Source organism: Phaenicophaeus curvirostris, unplaced genomic scaffold (genome assembly GCF_032191515.1).
Source record: "Phaenicophaeus curvirostris isolate KB17595 unplaced genomic scaffold, BPBGC_Pcur_1.0 scaffold_75, whole genome shotgun sequence".
Lineage (NCBI taxonomy): Eukaryota > Metazoa > Chordata > Aves > Cuculiformes > Cuculidae > Phaenicophaeus > Phaenicophaeus curvirostris.
Window position 1 is genome coordinate 783,487 of NW_027206697.1, and position 19,794 is coordinate 803,280.

General features: G+C 57.3%; 1 protein-coding gene and 1 pseudogene across 1 annotated transcript in view; both read left to right on the forward strand.

The window, feature by feature from the left end:
• Positions 1 to 6,237: 6,237 nt before the first annotated feature.
• On the forward strand, positions 6,238 to 7,414 carry LOC138734427 (shematrin-like protein 2; annotated as a pseudogene).
• Positions 7,415 to 8,213: 799 nt separating this feature from the next.
• CPSF1 (cleavage and polyadenylation specific factor 1) overlaps positions 8,214 to 19,794 on the forward strand; it is a 54,569-nt gene continuing 42,988 nt past the window's right edge. Inside the window, 14 exon segments of the mRNA XM_069882041.1 lie at positions 8,214 to 8,234; positions 8,368 to 8,568; positions 10,394 to 10,493; positions 10,496 to 10,519; positions 10,522 to 10,571; positions 10,693 to 10,720; positions 11,350 to 11,483; positions 11,564 to 11,642; positions 12,460 to 12,613; positions 13,569 to 13,651; positions 13,654 to 13,713; positions 15,020 to 15,160; positions 17,082 to 17,192; positions 18,734 to 18,827. Of these exon segments, the coding sequence (XP_069738142.1) occupies positions 8,214 to 8,234; positions 8,368 to 8,568; positions 10,394 to 10,493; positions 10,496 to 10,519; positions 10,522 to 10,571; positions 10,693 to 10,720; positions 11,350 to 11,483; positions 11,564 to 11,642; positions 12,460 to 12,613; positions 13,569 to 13,651; positions 13,654 to 13,713; positions 15,020 to 15,160; positions 17,082 to 17,192; positions 18,734 to 18,827 (1,280 nt within the window).

Consider the following 19,794-nt stretch of genomic DNA (forward strand, 5'->3'; position numbering starts at 1 on the left):
ATATGGGATGTATGGGGCTGTATATGGGGTCTATATGGGGGGGCATGGGGGTCTATGGGGTCTATGGGGAGGTATATGGGGCTGTATGGGGGTCTATAGGGGAGTATGGGGAGATATGGGGGGGAATATAGGATATATAGGTGGTGTATATGGGATATATAGGAGTGTATGGGTGTCTATAGGGGAATATGGGGCTGTATGGGTGTCTATAGGGGAGTATGGGGAGATATGGGGGTGTATGTGTGTCTATGGGGGCTGTATGGGGGTCTACAGGGGGGTCTATGGGGATATACGGGGGTCTGGGGGGGGGTATGGATGTCTATGGAGGAGTATGGGGGTGTATATGGGGGTGTTAGGGGGATATAGGGGTGTATGGGGGATCTATGGGGGGTCTATGGGGTCTATATGGGCTCTATGGGGTGTATGGATGACTATGGGGTGTATGGGAGTGTATATGGGGGTCCGTGGGGGGTCTATGGGATCTATATGGGCTCTATGGGGTGTATGGATGACTATGGGGTGTATGGGGGTGTATATGGGGGGTCTATGGGGGGGCCATGGGGGTATATGGGGTCTATAGGGGTGTATGGGGGGTGTATATGGGGGCGTATGGGGGGGTTTGGGTTATTTTGGGGTTCATTTTTGGCTCTGAGGGTTGTTTTGGGGGTTCATCTTTGTGCCTGAGGGTTATTTTGGGGGTTCATTTTTGTGCCTGAGGGTTATTTTAGGGGCTCATTTTGGCCCTGAGGGTGATTTTGGGGATCATTTTTGGGCTTGGGGTTTGTTCTGGGGGATGATTTTGGGTCTGAGGGTGATTTTGGGGTTCATTTTTGTGCCTGAGGGTGATTTTGGGGGTTCATTTTTGTGCCTGAGGGTTATTTTAGGGGCTCATTTTGTGCCTGAGGGTGATTTTGGGGTTCATTTTTGTGCCTGAGGGTTGTTCTGGGGGATGATTTTTGGGTCTGAGGGTTATTTTGGGGTTCATTTTTGTGCCTGAGGGTGATTTTGGGGGTTCATTTTTGTGCCTGAGGGTTATTTTAGGGGCTCATTTTGTGCCTGAGGGTGATTTTGGGGTTCATTTTTGTGCCTGAGGGTTATTTGGGGGGATTATTTTGGGCCTGAGGGTGATTTTGGGGTTCATTTTTGGGCTTGGGGGTTGTTGTGTGGGATGATTTTGGGTCTGAGGGTGATTTTGGGGTTCATTTTGGGTCTGAGGGTGATTTTGGGGTTCGTTTTGGGTCTGAGGGTGATTTTGGGGTTCGTTTTGGGTCTGAGGGTGATTTTGGGGTTCGTTTTGGGGCCTGAGGGTGAGTTTGGGGATCATTTTTGGCCTTGGGGGTTGTTGTGGGGGATGATTTTTGGGGCCTGAGGGTGATTTTGGGGTTCGTTTTGGGGCCTGAGGGTGATTTTGGGGTCCATTTTGGGGCCCTGACCCATTTTCGGGGTGCCCAGGGACGCTGCCGGCCTGGGGGCGCCGCGGGGCGCTGGTGCTGGCGCTGGCGTCGGCGCTGCCCGTGCTGCCCGGGCTCTACGTGGGGCTGGGGGTGGGAGCGGCCCCCGCCGCCCGACGCTGGCTCGCGGCCGTGGCCAGCGGGCTCCTGCTGCACCTCGGCCTCGTGCGCCTGGTGAGTGCCACGCGCCACACGCCCCGTCATACGTGTGCTGGGGGACACGCGTGTGTGATGGGGGGACATGTATGTGCTGGGGGGACATGTATGTGCCGTGTGTGCTGCTCCATGGGTGCTGCTGCAGCTCAGCCTTGCACGCCTGGGGAGTCGCACACGCCACACGCCCCGTCATACGTGTGCTGGGGGACACGCGTGTGTGATGGGGGATGCGTATGTGCCATGTATGTGCCCTGTCTGCTGCTTCATGGGTGCTGGGGGTGCTGCTGCAGCTCAGCCTGATCCGCCTGGGGAGTCACATGTGCCACATGCCGTGTCATGCGTGTGCTGGGGGACACGCGTGTGTGATGGGGGACACGTATGTGCTGGGGGGACATGTATGTGCCGTGTGTGCTGCTCCATGGGTGCTGCTGCAGCTCAGCCTTGCATGCCTGGTGAGTGCCACGCGCCACACGCCCCGTCATACGTGTGCTGGGGGACACGCGTGTGTGATGGGGGATGTGTATGTGCCATGTATGTGCCGTGTGTGCTGCTCCATGGGTGCTGGGGGTGCTGCTGCAGCTCAGCCTGATCCGCCTGGGGAGTCACATGTGCCACATGCCGTGTCATGCGTGTGCTGGGGGGACACGCGTGTGTGATGGGGGACACGTGTGTGCTGGGGTGACACATATGTGCTGTGTGTGCTGCTCCATGGGTGCTGGGGGTGCTGCTGCAGCTCAGCCTGATCCGCCTGGGGAGTCGCACACGCCACACGCCCCGTCATACGTGTGCTGGGGGACACGCGTGTGTGATGGGGGATGCGTATGTGCCATGTATGTGCCGTGTGTGCTGCTTCATGGGTGCTGGGGGTGCTGCTGCAGCTCAGCCTGATCCGCCTGGGGAGTCCCACACGCCACACGCCCCGTCATACGTGTGCTGGGGACACGCGTGTGTGATGGGGGGACATGTATGTGCCATGTATGTGCCCTGTCTGCTGCTTCATGGGTGCTGGGGGTGCTGCTGCAGCTCAGCCTTGCTTGCGTGGTGAGTCCCACACGCAACATGTGTGGTCATACGTGTGCTGGGGGGACACATATGTGATGGGGGACACATATGTGCCACGTGTGCTGCTCCGTGGGTGCTGCTGCAGCTCAGCCTTGCGCACCTGGTGAGTCCCACGCACCACACGCCCCGTCATACGTGTGCTGGGGGACACGCGTGTGTGCTGGGACACACGTATGTGCTGGGGAGACACGTATGTGCCGTGTGTGCTGCTTCATGCACGTGTCTTGCAGGCAGCGTGTCGGGTGCTGCGTGTGACATGCCTGCAGCTTGTTGGGAGCTGCATGTCACATGCGTGTAGCGTGTTGGGAGCTGCAGGTCACGCGTGTTTGGTGCCGCGTGTGCTGTGTGTGCGTGTGGCTCTGCATGTATCATGGCTGGAGCGTGTCGGGCTCTGCGTGTCGCATGCGTGCAGCGTGTCGGGCTCTGTGTGTCGCATGCGTGTAGCGTGTCGGGCTCTGTGTCTCATGCGTGTAGCGTGTCGGGCTCTGCGTGCATCATGCGTGTAGCGTGTCGGGCTCTGCGTGTCTCATGCGTGTAGCGTGTCGGGCTCTGCGTGTCTCATGCGTGTAGCGTGTCGGACTCTGCGTGTCGCATGCGTGTAGCGTGTCGGACTCTGCGTGTCGCATGCGTGTAGCGTGTCGGACTCTGTGTGTCTCATGCGTGTAGCGTGTCGGACTCTGCGTGTCTCATGCGTGTAGCGTGTCGGGCTCTGCGTGTCTCATGCGTGTAGCGTGTCGGACTCTGCGTGTCGCATGCGTGTAGCGTGTCGGACTCTGCGTGTCTCATGCGTGTAGCGTGTCGGGCTCTGTGTGTCTCATGCGTGTAGCGTGTCGGACTCTGCGTGTCTCATGCGTGTAGCGTGTCGGGCTCTGCGTGTCTCATGCGTGTAGCGTGTCGGACTCTGCGTGTCTCATGCGTGTAGCGTGTCGGACTCTGCGTGTCTCATGCGTGCAGCGTGTCGGGCTCTGCGTGTCGCATGCGTGTAGCGTGTCGGACTCTGCGTGTCGCATGCGTGTAGCGTGTCGGACTCTGCGTGTCTCATGCGTGTAGCGTGTCGGACTCTGCGTGTCGCATGCGTGTAGCGTGTCGGGCTCTGCGTGTCGCATGCGTGTAGCGTGTCGGACTCTGCGTGTCGCATGCGTGTAGCGTGTCGGGCTCTGCGTGTCTCATGCGTGTAGCGTGTCGGGCTCTGCGTGTCTCATGCGTGTAGCGTGTCGGGCTCTGCGTGTCTCATGCGTGTAGCGTGTCGGGCTCTGCGTGTCGCATGCATGTAGCGTGTCGGACTCTGCGTGTCGCATGCGTGTAGCGTGTCGGGCTCTGCGTGTCTCATGCGTGTAGCGTGTCGGGCTCTGCGTGTCTCATGCGTGTAGCGTGTCGGGCTCTGTGTGTCGCATGCGTGTAGCGTGTCGGGCTCTGCGTGTCTCATGCGTGTAGCGTGTCGGGCTCTGCGTGTCTCATGCGTGTAGCGTGTCGGACTCTGCGTGTCTCATGCGTGTAGCGTGTCGGGCTCTGCGTGTCTCATGCGTGTAGCGTGTCGGGCTCTGCGTGTCTCATGCGTGTAGCGTGTCGGGCTCTGCGTGTCGCATGCGTGTAGCGTGTCGGGCTCTGCGTGTCGCATGCGTGTAGCGTGTCGGGCGCTGCGTGTCTCATGCGTGTAGCGTGTCAGCCTCTGCGTGTCTCATGCGTGTAGCGTGTCGGGCTCTGCGTGTCTCATGCGTGTATCGTGTCGGGCTCTGCGTGTCTCATGCGTGTATCGTGTCGGGCTCTGTGTGTCGTATGCGTGTAGCGTGTCGGACTCTGCGTGTCTCATGCGTGTATCGTGTCGGGCTCTGTGTGTCTCATGCATGTAGCGTGTCGGACTCTGCGTGTCGCATGCGTGTAGCGTGTCGGACTCTGCGTGTCTCATGCGTGTAGCGTGTCGGACTCTGCGTGTCTCATGCGTGTAGCGTGTTGGGCTCTGCGTGTCTCATGCGTGTAGCGTGTCGGGCTCTGCGTGTCGCATGCGTGCAGCGTGTCGGGCTCTGTGTGTCGCATGCGTGTAGCGTGTCGGGCTCTGCGTGTCGCATGCGTGTAGCGTGTCGGGCTCTGCGTGTCGCATGCGTGTAGCGTGTCGGACTCTGCGTGTCTCATGCGTGTAGCGTGTCGGACTCTGCGTGTCGCATGCGTGTAGCGTGTCGGACTCTGCGTGTCTCATGCGTGTAGCGTGTCGGGCTCTGCGTGTCGCATGCGTGTAGCGTGTCGGGCTCTGCGTGTCTCATGCGTGTAGCGTGTCGGGCTCTGCGTGTCTCATGCGTGTAGCGTGTCGGACTCTGCGTGTCTCATGCGTGTAGCGTGTCGGGCTCTGTGTGTCTCATGCGTGTAGCGTGTCGGACTCTGCGTGTCGCATGCGTGTAGCGTGTCGGACTCTGCGTGTCTCATGCGTGTAGCGTGTCGGACTCTGCGTGTCTCATGCGTGTAGCGTGTTGGGCTCTGCGTGTCTCATGCGTGTAGCGTGTCGGGCTCTGCGTGTCTCATGCGTGTAGCGTGTCGGGCTCTGTGTGTCTCATGCGTGTAGCGTGTTGGGCTCTGCGTGTCGCATGCGTGTAGCGTGTCGGGCTCTGCGTGTCTCATGCGTGTAGCGTGTCGGACTCTGCGTGTCGCATGCGTGCAGCGTGTCGGGCTCTGTGTGTCGCATGCGTGTAGCGTGTCGGGCTCTGCGTGTCTCATGCGTGTAGCGTGTCGGGCTCTGTGTCTCATGCGTGTAGCGTGTCGGGCTCTGCGTGCATCATGCGTGTAGCGTGTCGGGCTCTGCGTGTCTCATGCGTGTAGCGTGTCGGACTCTGTGTGTCTCATGCGTGTAGCGTGTCGGGCTCTGCGTGTCTCATGCGTGTAGCGTGTCGGGCTCTGTGTCTCATGCGTGTAGCGTGTCGGGCTCTGCGTGTCTCATGCGTGTAGCGTGTCGGGCTCTGCGTGTCTCATGCGTGTAGCGTGTCGGGCTCTGCGTGTCTCATGCGTGTAGCGTGTCGGGCTCTGCGTGTCGCATGCGTGTAGCGTGTCGGGCTCTGCGTGTATCATGGCTGGAGCGTGTCGGGCTCTGCGTGTCTCGTGTGTAGCGTGTCGGGCTCTGCGTGTCTCATGCGTGTAGCGTGTCGGGCTCTGTGTGTCACATGCGTGTAGCGTGTCGGACTCTGCGTGTCGCATGCGTGTAGCGTGTCGGGCGCTGCGTGTCTCTGTGCTGATGGATTCTGTGCTGGTTCCAGGTCCCGGGGCTGCGGGCGAGGGGCCCTCCGGGCGCGCTGGCGCTGCTGGGGCTGCAGAGCGCGGGGCTGGGGGCCGCCTGGGCCCTGCTGCTGGCCCTCGCCCTCTACGAGGAGACCCTCCTGCACTGACCGCGACCCCAACCCCGACCAATAAAGCTCTGCGGAGGGAGGGGGAACCGGCTCTGGCTGTGGGGTCTCTGTGGGGTCTCTGTGGGGTCGCTATGGGGTCTCTATGGGGTCTCTGTGGGGTCTCTATGGGGTCGCTATGGGGTCTCTATGGGGCGCTATAGGGGCACTATGGGGTCCCTATGAGGTCTCTATGGGGTCTCTATGGGGTCTCTATGGGGCGCTATGGGGTCCCTATGGGGCACTACGGGGTCTCTATGGGGCGCTATGGGGTCTCTATGGGGCACTATGGGGTCTCTATGGGGCACTATGGGGTCTCTATGGGGCGCTATAGGGTCCCTATGGGGCACTACAGGGTCTCTATGGGGCGCTATAGGGTCCCTATGGGGCGCTATGGGGTCTCTGTGGGGCACTGTGGGGTCTCTATGGGGCGCTATGTGGTCTCTATGGGGCGCTATGGGGTCTCTATGGGGCGCTATGGGGTCTCTATGGGGTCTCTATGGGGCGTTATGGGGACTCTAGGGGCCCTATGGGGTCTCTATGGGGCGCTATAGGGTCTCTATAGGGCGCTATGGGGTCCCTATGGGGCACTATGGGGTCTCTATGGGGTCTCTATGGGGTGTCTATGGGGCGCTATGGGGTCTCTATGGGGCGCTATAGGGTCCCTATGGGGCGCTATGGGGTCTCTATGGGGCGCTATAGGGTCCCTATGGGGCGCTATGGGGTCTCTATGGGGTCTCTATGGGGTCTCTATGGGGCGCTATGGGGACTCTAGGGGCCCTATGGGGTCTCTATGGGGCGCTATAGGGTCTCTATAGGGCGCTATGTGGTCCCTATGGGGCGCTATGGGGTCTCTATTGGATCTCTATGCGGCACTATGGGGCTCTATGGGGTGCTATGGGGTCTCTATGGGGCTCTATGGGGTGTCTATGGGGTGCTATGGGGTCTCTATGGGGCGCTATGGGTTGTCTATGGGGCGCTATGGGGTCTCTATGGGGCGCTATAGGGGCTCTACAGGGCACAGGGTCTCTGTGGGGCGCTATAGGGTCTCTATGGGGCGCTGTGGGTTCTATATGGGGTGCTATGAGGTCTTTATGGGGCCCTATGGGGTCTCTATGGGGTGATGTGGTCTTTATGGGGCACTATGCGGTCTCTATGGGGTCTCTGTGGGGCGCTATGGGGTCTCTATGGGGCGCTATGGGGCATTAAGGGGCGTTATGGGGTCTCTGTGGGGCACTATGGGGTGTCTATGGGGCGCTATGGGGTCTCTATGGGGCACTATGGGGTCTCTATGGGGCGCTATGGGATCTCTATGGGGTCTCTATGTCGTCTCTATGTGGATCTTTGGGGTCTCTATGGGGTGTCTATGGGGCGCTATGAGGTCTCTATGGGGCGCTATGAGGTCTCTATGGGGCACTATGGGGTCTCTATGGGGCGCTATGGGATCTCTATGGGGTCTCTATGTCGTCTCTATGTGGATCTTTGGGGTCTCTATGGAGTCTCTATGGGGCGCTATGGGGTCTCTATGGGGCACTATAGGGTCTCTATGTGGCGCTATGGGGTCCTTATGGGGCACTATAGGGTCTATATGGGGCACTATGGGGTCTCTGTGGGGTGCTATGGGGTCTCTATGGGGTCCCTATGGGGCGCTATGGGGTCTCTATGGGGTCTCTTTGGGGCGCTATGGGGTCTCTATGGGGCGCTATAGGGTCTCTGTGGGGCGCTGTGGGGTGCCATAGGGTCTCTATGGGGTGCTATGTGGCGCTATGGGGTCTCTATGGGGCGCTATAGGGGCTCTATGGGGTCTCTATGGGGAGCTATAGGGTCTCTATGGGGCGCTATAGGGGCTCTATGGGGCCCTATGGGGTCTCTATCGGGTCTCTATTGGGTGCTGTGGGGTGTCTATGGGGCACAGGGTCCCTATGGGGCGCTATGGGGACCCTATGGGGGCTGCAGAATCATATCATAGCATCACCCGGCTGGAAAAGACCCATCGGATCATCGAGTCCAACCATATAGGTTCCCTATGGGGCCCTATAGGTTCCTTATGGGGCCTTACAGGTGTTACACCCTATAGCATGGGGTGCTATAGGGTCCCTATGGGGCTCTATGGGGTGCTATAGGGTCCCTGTGGGGTGCTATAGGGTCCCTATGGGGCACAGGGTGTCCATAGGGCGCTATGGAGTCCCTATGGGGTGCTGTACGGCCCCTATAGGGCGCTATGGGGCCGCTATAGGGCGCGGGGCCCCTATAGGATGCGGTAGGCACGCGGGTTCGAATCCCGCTCCCTCCTGGAGGACCCTCCCTCTCGTTGGCCGTGGCCTCTCTCGCAGAGCGGCCCCTGCGCCGCCGCTCTTCCTCCACTTCCGGCCTCTCCCTGGTGTCCGCGGCTCCCGCCGTTTGTGGAGCCACTTCCGGCGCGTCTCTGTGGTCCCGGCGGCCGCCGTTCCCAGAGCGGCCCCGGCGCTGCCGCTCTGGCCGCCGCTTCCGGCGCCTCGGTGGTGGCGCTTCCGGGGCCGCGTGCGGCGCGCGGGGTGAGGGGGCGGGGAGCGCGTTTTGGGGTGAAATCAGGGGGTTTTGGGGGCGCCGGGAGGAATTGGGGGGTTGGGGGGGGGACGGAGCCCGGGGGGCGGGAAATAGGGGCGTACGGGGAGGGGGGAAAACGGGATTTGGGGGGGAAATGTGAGGTTTGGGGGGGAAAGGTGAGGATTTGGGGGAAAATATCGAGGTTTTGGGGAAAAATGTGAGGATTTTGGGGGAAAAATTGAGGTTTTAAGAGGGAAACGTGGGGGTTTTGGTGGAAAAAGCGAGGATTTAGGGGAGAAATGGGGGGGTTTGAGGGGAAAATCAGGGTTTTTTGGGGAAAAATGGGGTTTTGGGAAAAAAGTGGAGGGTTTGGGGAAAAAAGTGAGTATTTGGGGTAAAACATGTTTTTTTCAGGGAAAAGTGAGGGTTTAGGGGAGAAATGGGTAGTTTTGAGGGGAAAAAATGGGATTTTGGGAAAAAAGTGGAGGGTTTTGGGGAACAAGTGTGTGTTTCGGGGTAAAACGTGGGTTTTTTTCAGGGAAAAGTGAGGATTTAGGGGAGAAATGGGGAGTTTTGAGGGGAAAAATCAGTTTTTTTGAGGGAAAAGTTGGGATTTGGGTGAAAACTGGAGGTTTTGGAGGGGAACTGTGGGGCTTTTAGGCAGAAAACTAAGGTTTTGGGGTGGAAAATCAGGATTTGGGGGGGAAAGTTGGTGTCTAGGGGAAAAGTTGAGGTTTTTTTTGGAAAAAGTGAGGTTTTAAGGGGGAAACATGGGGGTTTTGGTGGGAAAAGTGAGGATTTAGGGGAGAAATGTTGGGTTTTGAGGGGAAAAATCAGGGGTTTTTGGGTAAAGGTTGGGATTTGGGTGAAAACTGGAGGTTTTGGTGGGGAACTGTGGGGCTTTTAGGGGGAGAAGTGAAGGTTTGGGGTGGGAGAGTAGGATTTTTTGAGGAAAAAGTTGGTGTTTGGGGAAGAAGCTGAGGTTTTTTGGGGAAAAAAGTGAGGGCTTGGGGGAAAAGTTGAGGATTTGTGGGGAAACGTCGAGGTTTTGGGGGAAAAAAGTGAGGATTTTTGGGGAAAAAGTGAGGTTTTAAGTGGGAAACGTGGGAGTTTTGGTGGGAAAAGCGAGGATTTAGGGGAGAAATGTGGGGGTTTGAGGGGAAAATCAAGGTTTTTTGGGGAAAAAATGGGGTTTTGGGAAAAAAAGTGGAGGGTTTGGGGAAAAAAGTTATTTGGGGCTAAAAAGTGCGATTTTTTCAGGAAAATGAGGTTTTACGGGAGAAATGGGGAGTTTTGAGGGAAAAATCGGTTTTCTTGGGAAAAGCTGGGATTTGGGTGAAAACTGGAGGTTTTGGAGGGGAACTGTGGGGCTTCTGGGGAGAAGTGAAGGTTTGGGGTGGGAAAGTAGATTTTTGGGAAAAAGTTGGTGTTTTGGGGAAAAGTTGAGGTTTTTTGAGGAAAAGTTGAGGTTTTTTGAGGAAAAGTTGAGGTTTTAAGGGGGAAATGTGGGGTTTGAGGGGAAAAATCAGGATTTAGGGGAGAAATGTGGGGGTTTGAGGGGAAAAATGAGAATTTTGGGTGAAAAAGTGGAGGTTTTGGTGAAAAATGTGGAGGTTTTGGAGAAAAAAGTGCAGGTTTTGGTAAAAAAAGTGTGGATTTTTCAGGGAAAAGTGGGGTTTTGAGGTGAAAAATCAGGGTTTTTTTGGGAAAAGTTGCGATTTGGGTGAGAACTGGAGGTTTTGGAGGGGAACTGTGGGGCTCTTAGGCCCACTCTGAGGCTTTTAGGCTCCCTCTTTCCACCCCTTTTCTCTATTTTTCCCTTTTTCCCCTCAGGACGGTGAGTTTGGGGGCCCCCCCCTCTTTTTTGGGGCGTACGCCGTCTACAAGCAGGCTCACCCCCCGACGGGGCTCGAGTTCTCCATGTTCTGCAACTTCTCTCCAACGCCGAACGCAACCTGGTGGTGCCGGCACCTCCCAGCTCTACGTTTACCGCCTCAATCACGATTCCGAGGTGAAACCCCCCAAAAATCCGACCCCCCCCACCCCAAAACCTCCCCCCACGACGAATTTTGGGGGTTCTGGGCAGGGAGGTTGATGTTTTCATCCCGTTTTGCTCCCGTTTTCCCTCGCAGACGGTGGTTAAAGGCGATCGCAATACAGGTAAAGAGGAGCAGGGGGTTTGGGGTGAATCCCCCGTTTTGGGGGCTGGACCCCCTATTTCTGGAGTGAGCTCCCACGTTTGGGGGGGGGACACAGGGAGGGGGGTCATGACCCCCAAAGTAGGTTCACAAAGCCCCCCCTTCTTGATCCCCCACTTTGTTTCCCCCCTTTCTCCCCACTTTCTCCCCATTTTCCCCCCTTCTCCCCCCATTCCCCCCCCATTTCCCCCCCTTTCTCCCCATTTCCCCCCCTTTTCTCCCCCTTTCCCCCCTTTTCTCCCCTTTCCCCCTTTTCTCCCCCTTCCCCCCCCTTTCTCCCCCTTCCCCCCCCATTTCCCCCCCCTTTCTCCCCATTTCCCCCCCATTTCCCCCCCTTTTCCCCCCCTTTTCCCCCCCTTTTCTCCCCTTTTCTCCCCCTTTTCTCCCCCTTTCTCCCCCTTTCTCCCCCTTTTCCCCCCCTTTCTCCCCCTTTTCCCCCCCTTTCTCCCCGTTTTTCCCCCCTTCTCCCCCTTTTCCCCCCCTTTCTCCCCATTTCCCCCTTTCTCCCCATTTTCCCCCTTTCTCCCCATTTTCCCCCCCTTTCTCCCCATTTTCCCCCTTTTCCCCCCTTTCTCCCGTTTTCCCCCGCAGAGGGCAAGGGCCACAAGGAGAAGCTGGAGCTCCTGGCCTCCTTCTCCCTCTTCGGCAACGTCATGTCCATGGCGAGCGTCCAGCTGGCGGGCGCCAAGCGCGACGCCCTCCTCCTCAGCTTCAAGGACGCCAAGGTGGGTCCGGGGGGCACCCCCAAACCCCCCCCCCAGCCCCTCTTTTTGGGTGTCCCGCTCCTCAGCTGGCTCCCTTCCAGCTCTCCGTGGTGGAATACGACCCCGGCACCCACGACCTCAAGACGCTTTCTCTTCACTACTTCGAGGAGCCCGAGCTGGGGTGGGTGAGGGAATCGAGCGGGAGGGGGTTGGGGTGCAAGGGACCTCAAACACCTTCCAGTTCTACAGGAATTGTGGGTGAGGTGCAAGGACCTCAAAGATCCTCCAGTTCCTACAGGAGTTGTGGGTTGGGGTGCAAGGGACCTCAAAGATTCTCCACTTCCAACAGGAATTGTGGGTTGGGGTGCAAGGGACCTCAAAGATCTTCCAGTTCCAACAGGAATTGTGGGTTGGGTGCAAGGGACCTCAAAGATCCTCCACTTCCAACAGGAATTGTGGGTTGGGGTGCAAGGGACCTCAAAGATCCTCCAGTTCCTACAGGAATTGTGGGTTGGGGTGCAAGGGACCTCAAAGATCCTCCACTTCCACAGGAATTGTGGGTTGGGGTGCAAGGGACCTCAAAGATCTTCCAGTTCCTACAGGAATTGTGGGTTGGGGTGCAAGGGACCTCAAAGATCCTCCACTTCCAACAGGAATTGTGGGTTGGGGTGCAAGGGACTCAAAGATCCTCCATTTCCAACCCAAATCATGGAATGAGTTGGGTGGAAGGGACCTCAAAGATCTTCCATTCCAACCCCAATCATGGGATGGGTTGGGTTGCAAGTGACCTTAAAGATCATCGAGTTCCATCGATGTCCATGTGGACATCGAGCATTGACCGCTACTCTCTGAATCCAAGACGAGTGGCATCTAGGGGCTCCTCCTCTTCCCCCTCGAACTTTTTCCCCTCAAACTTTTTCCCCTCAACTTTTTCCCTCCAAACCTTTCCCCCCTTTTCCTTCCCCCTCCCCCTTTTCCTTCCCCCGTCTGTCCCCCCCAGACGGCTTCGTGCAGAACGTTCACATCCCGTGTGTGCGCGTGGACCCCGACGGGCGCTGCGCCGTCATGCTCATCTACGGCACCCGCCTCGTCGTGCTGCCCTTCCGCCGCGACACGCTCACCGACGAGCACGACGGGCTGGTGGGAGAGGGGTCAGGCCTTCAATCTACCCCAGAACCCCAAAATTTTACCCCAAAACCCCTCATTTTACCCCAAGACCCCTCCATTTTACCCCAAGACCCTCCATTTCACCCAGGACCCTTCACTTCACCCAAGACCATTCATTTCACCCCAAGACCCCCTACATTTTACCCCAAACCCCTACATTTCACCACCAAGACCCCTACATTTCACCCCAAGACCCTACATTTTACCCCAAATCCCCTACATTTTACCCCAAAACCCCCTACATTTCACCCCAAACCCCCTACATTTTACCCCAAGACCCTACATTTTACCCCAAACCCCCTACATTTCACCCCAAGACCCTACATTTTACCCCAAATCCCCTACATTTTACCCCAAAACCCCTACATTTCACCCCAAGACCCTACATTTTACCCTAAACCCCTACATTTACCCAAACCCCCTACATTTACCCAAGACCCTACATTTCACCCCAGACCCTCCATTTACCCCCAACCCCCCTCCATTTTACCCCAAGACCCTACATTTTACCCTAAACCCCCTACATTTCACCCAAGACCCTACATTTCACCCCAAGACCCTACATTTCACCCAACCCCCTACATTTCACCCCAGAACCCCCAAATTTTACCCCAAGACCCTACATTTTACCCCAAAACCCCTACATTTTACCCAAACCCCTACATTTCACTCCAAGACCCCTACATTTCACCCCAAGACCCCTACATTTTACCCCAAATCCCCTACATTTTACCCCAAGACCCTTCATTTTACCCAAACCCCTACATTTCACTCCAAGACCCCTACATTTCACCCCAAGACCCTACATTTTACCCCAAATCCCCTCCATTTTACCCCAAGACCCTTCATTTTACCCCAAAACCCCTACATTTCACCCAAGACACCTACATTTTACCCCAAACCCCACGATTTTGCTCTCTGTCCCCTCTTTCCCCGCAGGCAGAAGTCGAGCTTCCTCCCCAGCTACATCATCGACGTGCGGGAGCTGGACGAGAAGCTGCTCAACATCATCGACATGCAGTTCTCCACGGCTACTACGAACCCACCCTCCTCATCCTCTTCGAGCCCAACCAGACCTGGCCGGGTGCGCTCGGGGGTCAAATCTGGGGGTTGGGGGTCAAATCTGGGGGGTTGGGGGTCAAATGTAGGGGTTTGGGGGTCAAAAACTAGGGGTTTGGGGGTCAAAACTAGGGGGTTGGGTCAAAAGGAGGGGTTGGGGGTCAAAAGTAGGGTTCTGGAGGTCAAAAGTAGGGGTTTGGGGGTCAGATGTAGGGGTTTGGGGGTCAAATGTGGGGTTTGGGGGTCAGATGTAGGGGTTTGGGTCAGATGTGGGGGTTTGGGGTCAGATGTAGGGGTTTGGGTCAGATGTAGGGGTTTGGGGGTCAAATGTAGGGGTTTGGGGGTCAAATGTAGGGTTTGGGGTCAAACGTAGGGGTCTTGGGGTGAAACGTAGGGTCTTGGGTCAAATGTTACCCCCAATTTATGGGGTTTGGGGGTAAAATTTAGGGGTTTGGGGGTAAAATTAAGATTTTTGGGGTGAAACAGGTTTTGGAGTAAAATTTAGGTTTTTTGGGGGTGAGATCTAGGTGTTTGAGCATAAAATTTAGGTGTTTTGGGTGAAACTGAGGTTTTGGGGTAAAATTTAGGGGGGTTTGGATGTAAAACTTGGGGTTTTCTGTGTGAAATTGGGGGGTTTGGGGTAAAACTTAGGGGGTTTGGGGTCAGATGTAGGGGTCTTGGGGTCAAATTTATGGGGTTTGGGGGTAAAATTAAGGTTTTGTGGGTGAAACTGAGGTTTTGGAGTCAAATTTAGGTTTTTTGGGGGTGAGATTTAGGGGTTTGGGCATAAAATTTAGGTGTTTTGGGTGAAACTGAGGTTTTGGGGTAAAATTTAGGTGTTTTGGGGTCAAATGTAGGGGTCTTGGGGTCAAATTTGTAGGGTTTGGGGGTAGAATTTAGGGTTTTGGGGTAAAATTTAGGTGTTTTGGGATCAAATGTAGGGGTCTTGGGGTCAAATTTATGGGGTTTGGGGGTAAAATTTAGGGGTTTGGGGGTAAAATTAAGGTTTTTCAGGTGAGACTGAGGTTTTGGAGTCAAATTTAGGGGTTTTAGGGGTGAGATTTAGGGGTTTGGGCATAAAATTTAGGTGTTTGGGCATAAAATTTAGGTGTTTTGGGTGAAACTGAGGGTTTTGGGTATAAATTTAGGGGGTTTTGGATGTAAAACTTGGGGTTTTCTGTGTGAAACTGTGGGGGTTTGTGTGAAATTGTGGGGGTTTGGGGTAAAACTGTGGGGTTTTGTGTGAAATTGTGGGGGTTTGGGGTGAAATGTAGGGTTTTTTTGTGTGAAACTGTGGGGTTTTGGGGTGACAGCGGGTCCGTGTCCCCCCAGGCGCGTGGCCGTGCGCCAGGACACCTGCAGCATCGTCGCCATCTCCCTCAACATCCTCCAGCGCGTCCACCCCGTCATCTGGTCCCTCAGCAACCTCCCCTTCGACTGCACCCAGGCCCTGGCCGTCCCCAAGCCCATCGGTGGGGGCCGGCGACGCGGGGAGGGCCCCGAAATCCACCCCGGGGACCCCAAAATCCAACCTGGGCCCCTAAAATTCGTCCTGGGGGCCCCAAAATCCACCCTGGGGGCAGCGAAATCCATCCTGGGGGCCCCAAAATCCGCCTTGGAGGCAGCAAAATCCACCCTGGGGACACCAAAATCCACCTGGGAACCCCTAAATCCACTCCGGCACCCCAAAATTCGTCTGGGGGGCCCCAAAATCCACCCTGGGGACACCAAAATCCACCTGGGAACCCTGAAATCCACCCTGGGGGCCCCAAAATCCACTCTGGGGGCCCTGAAATCCACCCCGAGACCCCAAAATTCGTCCTGGGAACCCCAAAATCCATCCTGGGGGCCCCGAAATCCACCCCAGGACCCCAAAATCCACCCTGGAGGCAACGAAATCCATCCTGGGGGCCCCAAAATCCACCCTGGGGACACCAAAATCCGTCTTGGAGACCCCAAACTCTGTCCTGGGGACACCAAAATCCACCTGGGAACCCTGAAATCCACCCTGGAGGCCCCAAAATCCACCTGGGCACCCCCAAATCCATCCCGGGACCCCAAAATTTGTCCTGGGGGCCCCGAAATCCACCTAAGAACCCCCAAATCCACGCCGGGACCCCAAAATCCGTCCTGGGGTCCCCAAAATCCACCCTGGGGACACCAAAATCCACCTGGGAACCTCAAAATCTGTCCTGGAGACCCCAAATTCCCTCCTGGGGGCCCCAAAATCCACCCTGAGAGCACCGAAATCCACCTCGGGACCCCAAAACTTGTCCTGGGGGCCCCAAAATCCACCCTGGGAACCCCAAAATCCACCCCAGGACCCCAAAAATCGTTCTGGGGGCCCTAAAGTCCATCCTGGGAGCACCGAAATCCACTTGGGAACCCCAAAATCCACCTCAGGATCCCCAAATTTGTCCTGGGGGCCCCGAAATCCACCCTGGGAACCCCAAAATACACCTGGGAACCCCAAAATTCATCCTGAAGGCACCAAAATCCACCCAGGGACCTCAAAATCTGTCCTGAGGGCCCCCAAAACCCATCCTGGAGGCATCAAAGTCCATCTAGGGACCTCAAAATCCATCCTGAGCACCTCAAAACCCGTCCTGGTGGCACCAAAACCTGCTCTGGGGCCCCAAAATCCACGCTGGGGACCCCAAAATGCACCCCGAGCACCCCAAAATCCACTTTGGGGGCACCAAACCTCTTCCAGGCACCCCAAAACCCCTTCCTGGGACCCCAGAACCTATTCTGGGTGCCCCAAAACCCCATCCTGGGACCCCCAAAATCCCTTCTGGAGCCCCCAAACCCCTTCCAGGTGACTCAAACTCCCATCCCAGGACCCTCAAACCCTTTCTGGGTGCCCCCAAACCCCAATCTGGGACCCCAGAACCCCCTCTGGAGCCCCAAAACCCATTCTGAGCACCCCAAAACCTCATCCTGGTCCCCAAAGCCCTTCCAGGTGACTTAAACCCCTTCTGGGCCCCCCAAAACCCCATCCTGGTCCCCAAAATCCTTTCCGGAGCCCCAAAGCCCCTTCCAGGTGACCCAAACCTGGAATCCCAGGACCCCCAAACCCCTTCTGGTCCCCCCAAAGCTGCATCCTGGGTCCCCAGAACCCCTTCTGGAGCCCCCAAACCCATTCTGGACACCCCAAACCCCATCCTGGGACCCCAGAACCTATTCTGGGTCCCCCCCAAACCCCATCCTGATCCCCAAAATCCTTTCTGTCGCCCACAAACCCCTTCCAGGTGACACAACCCCCCATGCCAGGACCCCCAAACCCCCCTCCTGGGGTTCCCAGTCCCCCGTCCCAGTCCCCTGGTGCCCGTCCCAGTTTGGGGGCGTGGGGGGGTCCCCAGTTTGGGGGTCCCAGCTCTGGTTTCCACGCAGGGGGAGTCGTGATCTTCGCCGTCAACTCGCTGCTCTACCTCAACCAGAGCGTCCCGCCCTACGGGGTCGCCCTCAACAGCCTCACCAACGGCACCACCGTCTTCCCGCTGCGTAAGGCCTCGCCCCTGGCCTTCCTCCTCCTCCTCTGGTCCCTCTCCTTGTCCTCCACCTCCTTCTTCTTTTCTCATTGTCCTCCTCCTCCTCTTTCTTCTCCTTCTCATCCTCCACCTCGTTTTCCTTCTCCTCCTCCTCATCCTCTTCCTCCTCCTCCTCCTCTTCCTTCTCCTCCTCCTTGTCCTCTTCCTTCTCCTCCTCCTCGTCCTCTTCCTTCTTCTCCTCCTTGTTCTCCTCCTTCTCCTCCTTGTTCTTCTCCTTCTCCTCCTCGTCTTCCTCCTCCTCCTCCTCGTCTTCCTCCTTCTCCTCCTCGTCTTCCTCCTTCTCCTCCTCGTCTTCCTCCTTCTCCTTCTTGTCTTCCTCTTTCTCCTCCTCGTCTTCCTCTTTCTCCTCCTCGTCTTCCTCTTTCTCCTCCTTGTCTTCCTCTTTCTCCTCCTCGTCTTCCTCTTTCTCCTCCTCGTCTTCCTCTTTCTCCTCCTCGTCTTCCTCTTTCTCCTCCTCGTCTTCCTCTTTCTCCTCCTCGTCTTCCTCTTTCTCTTCCTCGTCTTCCTCTTTCTCCTCCTCGTCTTCCTCCTTCTCCTCGTCTTCCTCCTTCTCCTCGTCTTCCTCCTTCTCCTCGTCTTCCTCCTCCTCGTCTTCCTCCTCCTCGTCTTCCTCCTTCTCTTCCTCGTCCTTCTCCTCCTCCTTGTCCTTCTTCTCCTCGTCCTCCTCATCCTCCTCCTTGTCCTCCTCATTCTCCTTCTGTCCATCCTCCTTGTCTTCTTCCTCCTTCTTGTTCTCTTTGGCCTCCTCCTCCTCTTTCTCCTCCTCCTCCTCCTCCTCCTCCTCCTCCTCCTCCTCCTCTTTCTTTTCCTCCTCCTCCTCCTCTTCTTCCTAATCCCATTTTGTCCTCGTTCTCATCATCCTCCTCCTTCTCCTTGCTCTTTTACGACCTCCTTGTTCTCTTCGTCCTCCTGCTTTCCCTCATCTTCCTCATCCTTCTCCTCTTCCTAAACCCCTTCATCTGCATCTTCTTTCTTTGTCTCCGTGTTCCTCCTCGTCTTCCTCCTCCCTCTTCCTTGTTTGTCTCCCTCCTCATCATCATCTCATCCTATTCATTGTCCTCCTCCCCATCTTCTTCCTCATCCTGTTCCCCATTTGCTTCTTATTCCTTTACCCATTCCTCGTCTTCCTCCTCCTCCTCGTCTTCCTCCTCCTCCTCGTCTTCCTCCTCCTCCTCGTCTTCCTCCTCCTCCTCGTCTTCATCTTCCTCCTCGTCTTCATTTTTCTCCTCCTCGTCTTCATTTTTCTCCTCCTCGTCTTCATCTTCCTCCTCCTCCTCATCTTCTTTCTCCTCCTTGTCTTCATCTTCCTCCCTCTTCCTTGTCTTCATCTTCCTCCTCCTTCTTGTCTTCATCTTCTTCCTCCTCTTTGTCTTCCTGAACCTCCTTGTCTTCATCTTCTTTCTCCTCCTCATCTTCATCTTCGTCCTTCCTCCTCCTCCTCCCCCTCCTCCTCCTCGTCCCGTCCCGGCCTGACGGAGCTGTTTGTGGTCCCAGGGGTGCAGGAGGGCGTCCGGCTGACCCTGGACTGCGCTCAGGCCGCCTTCATCTCCTACGACAAGATGGTCATTTCCCTCAAGGGCGGCGAGATGTGAGTCGGGGGGCACCGGGGGGCAGCTGTGGGTCACCGTGAGGTGGCCGTGGGGCACTGTGGGTCACCAGGAGGTGGCCGTGGGGCACTGTGGGTCACCACGGGGCAGTGTGGGGCAGCTGTGGGTCACCGTGGGGTGTCCGTGGGGCACTGTGGGTCACCATGAGGTGGCCGTGGGGCACTGTGGGTCACCGTGGGGTGGCCGTGGGGCACTGTGGGTCACCAGGAGGTGGCCGTGGGGCAGTGTGGGTCACCATGAGGTGGCCGTGGGGCAGCTGTGGGTCACCGTGGGGTGGCCGTGGGGCACTGTGGGTCACCAGGAGGTGGCCGTGGGGCAGCTGTGGGTCACCATGAGGTGGCCGTGGGGCAGTGTGGGTCACCATGAGGTGGCCGTGGGGCACTGTGGGTCACCAGGAGGTGGCCGTGGGGCACTGTGGGTCACCGTGAGGTGGCCGTGGGGCACTGTGGGTCACCATGAGGTGGCCGTGGGGCAGCTGTGGGTCACCAGGAGGTGGCCGTGGGGCAGCTGTGGGTCACCATGAGGTGGCCGTGGGGCACTGTGGGTCACCATGAGGTGGCCGTGGGGCACTGTGGGTCACCGTGGGGTGGCCGTGGGGCACTGTGGGTCACCAGGAGGTGGCCGTGGGGCACTGTGGGTCACCGTGAGGTGGCCGTGGGGCACTGTGGGTCACCGTGAGGTGGCCGTGGGGCACTGTGGGTCACCATGAGGTGGCCGTGGGGCAGCTGTGGGTCACCATGAGGTGGCCGTGGGGCACTGTGGGTCACCATGAGGTGGCCGTGGGGCACTGTGGGTCACCGTGAGGTGGCCATGGGGCAGCTGTGGGTCACCAGGAGGTGGCCGTGGGGCACTGTGGGGCGGCCGTGGGTCACCATGGGTCGCTATGGGGTGGCTGTGGGTCACCATGGGTCACTGTGGGTCACTGTGGGGTGTCCGTGGGTCACTGTG